The sequence below is a fragment of the Brachycentrus maculatus genome, unplaced genomic scaffold (genome assembly GCF_059751285.1).
Source record: "Brachycentrus maculatus isolate JH-2025_06_01 unplaced genomic scaffold, ASM5975128v1 h1tg000263l, whole genome shotgun sequence".
In the NCBI taxonomy this organism is placed as follows: Eukaryota; Metazoa; Arthropoda; class Insecta; order Trichoptera; family Brachycentridae; genus Brachycentrus; species Brachycentrus maculatus.
In genome coordinates this window covers 1,978,259-1,989,494 of record NW_028281014.1, presented here as the reverse complement: position 1 = coordinate 1,989,494, position 11,236 = coordinate 1,978,259, and the positions used below count along the sequence as shown (strand labels likewise).

At 31.6% G+C, this 11,236-nt stretch overlaps 1 protein-coding gene across 1 annotated transcript; it reads right to left on the bottom strand.

Moving 5' to 3' along the window:
• Positions 1 to 1,861: 1,861 nt before the first annotated feature.
• LOC148305755 (uncharacterized) lies at positions 1,862 to 9,526 on the bottom strand. The gene is made up of 7 exons (XM_088266265.1): positions 9,314 to 9,526; positions 7,732 to 8,049; positions 6,710 to 7,016; positions 5,371 to 5,628; positions 5,122 to 5,284; positions 4,842 to 5,039; positions 1,862 to 3,096 (listed from the first exon to the last, which is right to left on the bottom strand). Exons 1-7 carry the CDS (start codon positions 9,338 to 9,340, stop codon positions 3,069 to 3,071), a joined length of 1,299 nt encoding a protein of 432 aa, XP_088122391.1. The 5' UTR covers positions 9,341 to 9,526; the 3' UTR covers positions 1,862 to 3,068.
• Positions 9,527 to 11,236: the final 1,710 nt, after the last annotated feature.

Genomic DNA, 11,236 nt, shown 5'->3' with positions numbered 1-11,236 from the left:
TAATAAAAGGTGACATTTGATTACAATAATATTTTCTGTCTACTCTTTTGCTCCGGCAAACTCCTTTACTAATTTTACTCCATATAAGGATACATATTTTATTCCATGTATGTATATAGAGAAGAGACCATTTTTGTAAAACCAACATTTTTTGGTAATAGATAATAGGATTTACAATTATACAGTAGAACCTCGATATAAAAGACAAAGTATCCAACTGGAATTTTGCTCGAATTTTGCTTTTTAATCCTCAACCACGGGACTTATTTCAATGTACCATGTCATACCATCGTAAAATGTAAGACGATAAGAAAAAACTCACAATTTACCAAAAACGTTAACTCAAAACTTTTTTTTTAAAAGTGTTACATGTTTTTTGATAACATTGTATAAAATATCAGTAAAAAATTATGAAACATGCTACCGACTGGCACCATAGTTAGAATGACACTGAGTGCTGCTGCTCTTAATGGCGATTGCACGGGGTTGCAGGAGGCGGAAGGATGCAATGGTATCCGGCAAGGGAAAAGAATATGCGGTGTGTTGACATTTTCTTTTTTTTGTGTAATAATAGTTTTTTATTTTATTTTTTAGAATATAAACTAACGCTTTAGTGGGAAATATGTTTTTAATTTATGTACAATGTCTTTTACTTCTTTAACCGTTTGGAAAAGGGGCAGGTTTTTTATTTCAAATATCCGGTATTAAGTATTGAACATACTATTATATTAAGTATGTTCAAACATGAAATATTACCAATATTGGGTGACAGAGTCCACTAAAATCCATTCACATAGAGCCACCCTTCGAGAATACATTCAACTACCTCATAGAATAATACGAGAAAATCAGTGTGATTTATTTCTTCCCCGGGGTGCCCGTAATAGAGTCTATGTCATTTAAACCTGTTCTGTGAATTAAAATTTTAATACCTAACCCATCACTGTTTTAAATCACATAATATTTTTAATTTCATAATGGAAACTCAGTGTTCTCCATTTATTTTATGAATTTAAAAAAAAGTGCTGTAACTTAGTCTTACTTTTAGGTTTAAGGGACTGACTCTCACCTGCATTAGTGTTCTATATATCTAGGTTCTACTGTAATTAAATAAAGTATAAAACACGTTTAACATGGAGGAAATAATTACATCTATCATAATTAGACATGATAATCTGATTATTTAGTCTCTCACTGAAGTTTAACACAACCTTTATTACTAGGGTCGAAATTCGTCATGTAAATTACAGTGCCGTTATCTGACATTAATTTGTAAAATGTTAGTTGATTTTAATTTTACAATTCGGCATACACGAAGCTATGTATCCGCATGATTATGATCAAGTAGCGCTTCTTGATTGCTCCTGGTCTTGGTAAACGGTCACGCTCTCTGTGGACGTGCAACGGTTGGCTCTCTATCAACAGGTATCCGTCGTGATCAGACTCGACAACAAATGCACAGGAAAACACAATGCGCTCTTGGACACCAGTGCCAATTGATGTGTAGGTATGCGCTTTAATAATGAGACAATTGTAAATTTCTCGTAATTCAATGGAGTGCGTATATTCGCAGCTGTTGCAAGCACAGCTTAGATTGTATTTGAGCTACATATTCAAAGATGTAATAGATACCTAATTTTATATATAACAAATATATATACATTAATTTATGTATAAATTGACAAAATGCCCATCCATTGTGAAAAAAAAATTACATAAATAATTAAACATAATAAATAAATTAACAGTAATAATTATAATTTTTTAAAGAAATAGATGATTCACCTAGCACTAGCTTGGTAAATATCCTTTTTTTTCTCTTGTATTGTATTATATGTTTAATTTAATTATATGAATGTTGTTTTTACTTTTTGACTATTTAAAAGTGCATTTACCACAATATGGCACTGTAATGTTTTTCCATGAGAATTCTGGACCCTATTTATTACTATTATATCATTGTTCAATATTCAATATAAAAGTAATAGTACTTTTGCTAATGTTTCTGTAATACTTTCGTCATTATTGTTTTTTTTTACTGTTTTATATTCAAATTATATAAATGCAAAAATAATCAAATCTTGTTTATTTACTATGCTGTATAGGTATGTATTTATCATCTTTTATTGGTAAGGTTACCTACGTTAGCAAATTGATATTATTTTTTTTAATCAAAAAAACTTTATTTTTATACTGTGTTTGTTTACGATTGAAGAGAACAGCTTTATTTTACTACAAGTAGTATGTAACATACATTGTGAATATTTAATTTTGTTTGTTTATTTGGTCAAATATATATCTCTTTTGTCACACAATTATGATACACATGTACATTTTTTTATAGTTTATTAAATGATTAAAAATTGTTTTGAATTTGAAATAAACTGTGTTATAATCTACATAATATATTTTTGTTTCCTGAATATCAAATTCACAAACGTAATGATACCTAACTTGATGATCTTCATAAAGACTATGAAAAATGTTTACTTAACACAATGTTTAATGACAATATACAGTCTGTCAAAAAAAGAGTAAGGATCATAAAAGATCCCAACTACAACCAATAATTGCAATAATTACAATGTAAACACATAAATATATTATTGTATGGGTATTTCATTCAAGTAGTTAGTTGTATGATGTTAATATGAGTTTTTAATTCAAGAAACCATTCATGAACATTGTATAAATATTCAATTGTTGCCATAAAATGTACACCGTGTTCCCAATTATTTTCTATTCTTTTGATAGACTGTAGGTACTACAAAACAAGATAATCATAATGATTTTAATTGTTTTACAATGGGTTTTCTAAATAAATCTTTTTGTTTGATCCCATGTTTTGATACATATTGAAATGCATGTGAAAAAAAACTTTTTTTTTAATTTACAAGATCTACTCGCAGAGGAATGTAAAGTTATAGATTTCAGGTGACTTACTGTATCACTTGTTCATCTACTAAGAAAGTATCTAATTATAAAACACTAAACAATACAAAGAGGGGTCTTCTTTAATCTACTTGAGGAAACTACTCCAACAGAGAGCTGGTCGGGATGAGGTGGCCTCAAAGTCGGGTGGTTCTATTGTAGCAGCTACAGAAGAAATTATGATTACTTGTAAATATTCATTCAAAACATACCTTCTGTATACTATGTAATAAATCCAACTAATACAAACATTTTCAAAAGCAGAGCTCGCTATTACATTTTGCTAATTCAAAATTTTGACTGCCTGCCTAAAATCATATTATATTTTATTATTTTAATCACCGTTTACGGTGTTTAATAGTGGTATTTATCAAATAAAAATGAATAGATATTACCACAAAATGACGCTGAATGAATTGATACAATCATCATGTCATAATTATCCCAAAAGATATCTATGTATTCCAATGTTGACATTGTCAACAACATTTGGCTTTAAGTAGCTAAATGAGTATAAAGTAGTAAGTGTAAACATGTTCATTTTAAAATGCTGGTGTTGCTTGCAAAGAAACATATGTAAACACATGTCAAAGGAATTTAAAGGTTTATGTGCCGATATAGGAGAAGATGGTTCGATACCTGACTGAAAAAACAGCAATTAAATTCCTGCAAATAGCAAAAATAAACTTTGAAAAGGTTTTTTCTGTTTATTTTGGTGTTACGGTGTATTTTTATACCTTCCATTCACATTCTTTCTTTTTTAAATCCTACTGACCATTTTTACTACATCAAACATTAAAAAAAATAAATACAACTATCTTTTTAAAGTAGTGTTTACCAAATAGTATTTTACAACAATTTTTTATTGGAAATATTATTATTGAATAAAATTATATTTTATTCTGCTTTTGTCCAAATATGAAGTGAGAATGTCAAAATCTTCACAAGCTTAGTGATTTTTTAACATGCATGCATTTTTTGTAGTTTTATACCACTTTTTTTTTAAAAAAACACTTGTTATTACCTATATAAATTTTGCCAACTTAGTTTTACTTCATTAAGACAAATATAGTAAATTTTAATATAAATATATATATGTAAATATATATATATATATATATATATATATATATATATATATATATATATATATATATATATATATATATATATATATATATATATATATATATATATATATATATATATATATATATATATATATATTTATATATATTTAATATAGCCCTAAATTTACTACACAAAAATATATAAAATCTGTTATTTAGACACCACCAAGTCATCTCCCAAATTGTAACTACTTTATACCTTATTAGAAGCATTTTATATCTACAAAAAGTGTTCTAATCTACCTTTATATGGTTAATGTATTTTTTCATTATTTCCTATGTATTAATTCCTTTTATTGACGTAATGTCAAAATGGTACAAAATACATTGTTTTGACAAAACGACAAAATAAAGGATAAAATTTACATTTTTAAGATTTAAAATTTTGCACCACACTAAATTGTATATATTTAAAATTTTGCACATGCTGATGGTGTTTCTTTTTAGCCATGTGTCATTGTATTTCCCTGATGTTTCAGAGTGTTTTGCAACACTCATCTACGCCAGTGATGGAAGCTGCACTTCAGTCTGAATATCGACAAAATGTGCAAAACTTCTTAACTTTTAGAAAATCCTATTAGGTATCTAAGTTATCTTAAAAATATAAGTGCTTTTAGTGGTTTGTACATTCTTGCTATAATTTTAAATTTCATATAATAGATTTTGTGTTATTTTATTGAAACATTAAAAAATGTTCCAGATCAATAATTTCCTAAATGCTCATCCCGTAATACACTCGGTTGTTTCAGTAGTAAAAATGTGAATACTTGATGGCCATACCTTTCTAGTAGCCGTCGCTTTAGTTCTGGTGGATATGTGACGTAGATGTAGTGCTCATTTTGTCCGAGATCATTCAAGTCTGCCACCGTGTAATACTCCTCGCTGTACATCGGACCCCCCGGCCCCATTCCTAACCGGGATGGAGAAGAATGGGCGGTCGCTGATGCACTGTTGCTCTCCAGACTTTTGTCATCGGAACTTATAATAATTTACAGTTGTTTTAAAGATTATTCTATGTCAGTATATATTTATTATTTATTTGAATGGTATTTGTACTTACTCAAAAAGCACCCAAATAATGTAATAGCACATACATATTCCAAGTGTCAAAACGGTTGTTATCCCTATAATAAGCGGCCACGGAAATGGTCTAACAGTTGTTGCAGCATCTTCCCAGTAACGATCACAACTCAAGTACCAACATACTGCTCTATTCATTTCCTCTACAAATTTAGAGTATATAATGATACAATATGGATGATATGCATACTTCAATAGACAGATTTTAACATATAAAATACTTATTTACCTTCGATTTCTTTAAAATCGTGAACAGATAAATGGATAATTAAGCCAGCAATGCAATCCCTCACAAGCAACTCGCATCGAACCTTCAATTTTTGTAAATCCTCAGGATTGCAGTTTGCTTTAAGCTTCTGAAGTTCTGATATCCTCTGCTGTTTTTGATCAACTGGGGGAAGAGCTGAATCTACCATGTCTTTGTCACAGAGCTCTGATGTACTATTTTGCTCTCCGTCATTTTCGCTAGTCTTTCCCTCATTTTCATCTAAAATTAATATATTATTTTTTATTAGAAATGATGCACTGAACTGACAACTGTTCATGATAATATACTTTTAGCTCTGAATTCGTTAATGGTTATGTACCTCTGCTGTCCACATATCCCCAAGATCCACTCACCTGATCTGGAGCAGACTTGGGAATACTGCCCTCTTAAGGATTTAGGGATCAGAATTTACAGCACAGAATCAACTTTAAACTGGCACTTTTTATGCAGAATGTATTAAATTAAAACAAGATATTGACCCAACATCTATTCACAAACAGTAATCTGGTTATTTGAAATCATTTAAAAACTAACTAACTAACCATCACGCCGCTTCACGGCAGAGAGAATAGAACGCCACACCACTCTGTCTTTGCAAACATTCTTCGCCTCTTCCACGTTCATGCACCTCCTCATACAAATCCGCTGATTGTTACGACTCCTAACCTGACCACTTTCAAGTATTTGGCATACCTGATTGTGCCATGTTTTTCTCGGTCTTCCTCTGCTCCTTTTTCCACTTACATTCGCCTCATAAATTTGTTTTACCGTTCTTTCTTCACTCATTCGTTCTACATATCCAAACCATCTCAAAATACCTTTCTTAATTTTATCGATAATGCTTATCTCAGCTTTGCATTCCTTCCTTATTTCACTATTCGCACATCTATCATACATCGTTTTGTCGCACATTCTTCTGAGAGATCCCATTTTGACTGCATTCAGTCTACTTTCATCCTTATTTTGCCAACTCCATGTTTCAATTCCATACATTAGAGTTGGAACCAGGACTCCGTTGTGCACCGCCAGTTTAGCTTCTGCTGATAGGTTTTTATTTGCTATAACTGATTTCAGTGCACCATTCACTTTGTTCCCAGCATTCACTCTCTTTCTATGTCTATCATTTACTAAATCACATATAACGTCACATTTCCAACTCTAATCCTGCACTGTCATAAGAACAAGAAGAGGAGAAGACAGTGTTGCTGATCCAAGAGAAAATCTTTACCAGTTTCTTGCTTTGTTGTTTAAAGGTGAGATACACATATTTTAGATTATAAATTAATATTAATACTTTTACCTTCGACAATCTCAGAATCTTCCTCAGGTTTTGGTTCCGATGTTCTAGGACAATTTCGATGTTCCCCTACTTTTGATCTCATTTTCAGCTTACTACTTTGTTGTTCATTGCTTTTAAGGAATATTCTAGCCACTTCTCTGGGACCAGATGTAGCTAGCGCGGTGCGGTAGACTGTTGCTTCCTGCCATATCTCTATATCTGTACTCGGCAGAGTGCTTCCCTCCATGCCCAGAGATGCATCTTGGGATATCAACACCTGACATCTCATTATGTCACAGTAGTCAGCCAAACAAACTGCATCCTCTGCCTGTGTGATATATATACAAATGTATTGTATTTGACAGTAATGATAAACATAAATGAAGCAAACCTTGCACGATAAAAGATATCTACTTTTTTTACCCATTTCCACACCCAGATGGTGCATAGAACACCTCGTCACATTGACATGGTGTTAACTTTATCATTAATTATTTGAAGGCTAGGTGATCAGTCCTGCATTCCAGATTTGTAAATGGAGGAGTGAAATGTATAGATTTATAGCCTACATGTAACATATGTGCCCAGAGTGAAGAACATTGTGGAGATGGAAATAGATGAAGAAATACCATCATAATTTGTCTCTTGTTGTGGTATTCTTTTAGTGCATAAAATAAAAAGGGTACATAATTTTTTTTTAAACATTGGTACCGTTGTACAAATCAACTGGTAATAAAATTGTGATGAAAATACAATGTTACCATGTTTACTTCTTCTTACTTTTATCCGCACCCAATGGTACATAGGATACTGCGTCATTTTGACGTATCTTGATCGTTGAAGGCTCATTCCAGAGGACCAGTTCAGGGTAATATTAAATAAATTATAGAGTACAAAATTACCGATATTTATGTACCCCCCATGGAAATCGAACCCGGGACCTCCAGCACGGTAGCTAAACATGCTAACCATTACACCATGGAGGCAGACATGTTTTCTTAGTAGGGATAAAATTAAATGATTCGTTAGAATCAGTTACTTACTTTATTGATTTTATTTTTATGTCTGTTATCAAAATGCATATCCAAATATTTATCTTCATAAAAGGATTTGCCGCAAAAGCCACAAGTCCACTGCGAAGAGCGGTGCTGGAACTTAGCTGCATGCTGTGGTCCAAATATGTCACGTAATGGATGAAATGGACATTCTAGGGGCAGCTTCAGCTGATGTTTCTCCAGAACGGGTAACCATTTACTCTGTACTATCTTGCGGACTATCTTGGCATTGTCACGAGAGCAAGATATCTTGAATACTGTTGGTCCTGGCCATGGTATCAGTGACAACAAAAATAATACTAAAACCTAAAAATAAAATTAAAAAAATACATTATACCACCTGAGAAAGCAATGTTTTGTACAAAACAGATTCACCAAAATGTATTCTTATAAGAATCTATAGACTTAAAAATAAGAAACCTTTTTTAGTGTTGTACCAATATTTAAAATTATGTATGTACACCTAAGAAGAAATAAGGGCAATAATCTTCTTCTTCTTCTCTTGACTTATCCATACCCAAGCGGTGTATAGGGGCCAGTAATAGTATAATAAAGTAGCCTCAAAATAAACCTTTGAGCATTTTAATTTTTAAAACCAATAATAATTGTTCTTTTTTCACAAACACAATGAGATTTTTGTACACAAATTGTGTTAAAAAAAGCAAAGAATGGTCTTAATACAAATAAACTAGTCTTTTAGGCGTCTACTAGTATGTAAAATAATTCGGAAATGAATATTACATACATGTTATGAAGGTTTCTGCTAACTTATTAACTTCAACCATAGATGTCCTTGACGAAATTTTACTCAAAAAATGCAGATGATGTTTCTATTCAAGCAAATACATAACTTTACGAAATTTGAGTAATGTGGTTGTTAATTATAGGTAGAATGGTGAATGTTACACAGTGTATAAAGTGATCGCTTAAACCAGCAAAAGATAGGTCATTGGACCCGTGTATGTCCAGACTTTCATATTCCCATCTCAATGGACTTCTTGATATGAACAAATCCTAAATGTAGCAGATTCAGCATTTGTGAAAAAATTCAATAATATTTAATCAAAGATAAGGATTAAGTTGTGAAAGAGTGGGGATTTGAGGACCATAGAAGCGTAATACAAGACGTTGCCACGGAATCACAATCGAGCATAAATTTATGTAAATTCTTGCTACCAAAAATACTTATTTCGTTTTGCTACAATAATAAAATTTACGACTTCGAACGCCTCCGAAAATGCCGGGCGGCAATATGCGTAACAATTACGATCAGGTAGAAGGAAAATGTATGTACCTCTATATATATAATACATGCGCTGCCGGGGACGAATGAATTGTTTTTAATAATACATTTTCTAAATATTTTAATCACAGAAAAACATTCTTGACTTCACCTCGTTTTTTAAATATACATTTTCATTCATTTTAAATTGGTCAGTAAATCAAATAAGTTAAGGTGCAGCATACTCGTAACAGGTAACATAAATAGTCGTATTATTGATTCTAACCCTCGAAATGCCATTCGTAGAGGCCGAGCAGAAATATATGAATTTTGATTTCTTAAACTTACCTCCAAAGTAAATGATTTGGTCTTCATTCATATTATCCTAGATTACGGAATAATTGATAATCTACAATGGAGCGTAAATAATTGATATTTCCGGGACGACGGATTGGGGTTAATTTAAGGTAGGTACACTTAATTGTAGTCCAAATTAAACACCGCATTCATGATAAAACACACGCGTGCCTACTGTACGCTTTCACTGCCCTCTACGAAAGTGTGCAATACCGCTACGATGGCGTAGCGGGCGTGTAGCTATTAAAATAAAATATCTATATCGCGCATGCGTACATCTACTTGATGAACTGGCAGCTTGATTTCTGAATCCTGTACCTTCAATATTTAGCACAAGCCGTACGTAGCCTAGCTTTCACAAGACGCTACTTAGTTATAAGAACTAGTGCGGTGATAGGATAAGTACGAGTACATCCATAAGTATTAGGCGAGTTATTTTATACATAGTTCATAAGTTAATTCATATCCTATGTAAATTCATATGTAAAAATCATAAAACTGAAATCATACACCTAATAACTTCACTGCTAACTTATAAACTCATGATAAATAAAATCACTAAACTCATGCCTCTAGCGAATGTTTTTGCCTAGAAATTTCACTCATGAATTACATGATATTATTATAGTAAACCATATATAATAACCATAAACATAAAGAGTAAACCCACTTATAATTAAGCATAGGCTTTGAAACTTAAAAATTTGAAACCTAAGTAGGACCATGATAAGCGGTGTTGCATAAGACGTAGCTAGATTTTAGAGTCACTTGGACGTTAGGTAATTCAATCAGAAAACAACTTTCGAAGTTTAACATTCGAAACATTGCTCATTCAGCACCGGCATGACGGTGGGGAAGAAGAGCGACGTTTTTTAAATGGCTTTTTTTAAATCAGAATGTTGATTCGTTCGAGTAATCTTTTATTTTTTTAATTTATTAACTCTGCTGAGGACTAACTACTGATAACATTTCAAAGGGGACCTTTACTAAACGTTTAACTCAAGGCCTCTATTCATTTGGAATCCCAATGGGTCCTAATAAATATCAACCAAACAAATAATTTCATTTTAAATAGACACAGACAATTTTTTTCAAATCTTCACATAATTAAAACAATATTCATGGTAATTGTGGTTTCAGATTTTGTGCAGACGGCACATTGTTTATTATTTAGGAAGCACGGGCTTACATGCAATCAAAAATAATGTTTTTTTGTGATCATAAAATTACGTTATACATTGATATTTATTCACAATATCTTCTACTTTGTACGTTAAAAAGCAACAAAATTATTTGTTAGATAATTTTTTTATGTGTGCGAGATTATTGCACATATTTTTAGACTTTTGTGAAACTCCTTAAATGGCTTGAAAAATCTTTGGCCGTCATATATATATGAAGATAAATATTCATATATCCTATCCTGGTTGTATGACGATCGCAAGTGCGAGTTTATTTTCGGTACATATTTTATGCAATAATATTACACTTTAGTTATATGTATAATACATATTTTATATTGTTTTATCTCTATTTTCATCATTTTACGTTTGCTATCCAGGTCTCTCGCATCATCACTTACTTGAAAGTATTTTTTTTCCTAACAAGAAAATTCGAAAATGTAGTAAGTAGGTACGTTATCACAAGACGATTTTTAGATTATTATTTAATATTGGTCACATTATTTTTGTACTCGGGCAACATTAAAAATACGAGGCTTTATCCCATTGGACAACATATATGTAAACTGTCAATAGAAGAATGCGCTAAGTAGCGAGACGAATGCATGGAAAATTAGGATCTATATTATCACTATCACGAACTGCCAGATTCATCCCGATGTTTTTACATGCTAGAGATGAAACCAAGTTCATTATTGCTTGCACTTGAATACTATACGTGTTAGTATGAGTT

Bases quoted from the DNA above. Each gene is read 5' to 3' on its own strand.
- LOC148305755 (XM_088266265.1), bottom strand. From the start codon at position 9,340: ATGAAGACCAAATCATTTACTTTGGAG. The intron at 5,629-6,709 runs GTAAAAGTATTA...TATTAATTTTAG, and splicing joins AGATTCTGAGATTGTCGAAG to ATGAAAATGAGGGAAAGACT. The intron at 5,285-5,370 runs GTAAATAAGTAT...CTAAATTTGTAG, and splicing joins CGATTTTAAAGAAATCGAAG to AGGAAATGAATAGAGCAGTA.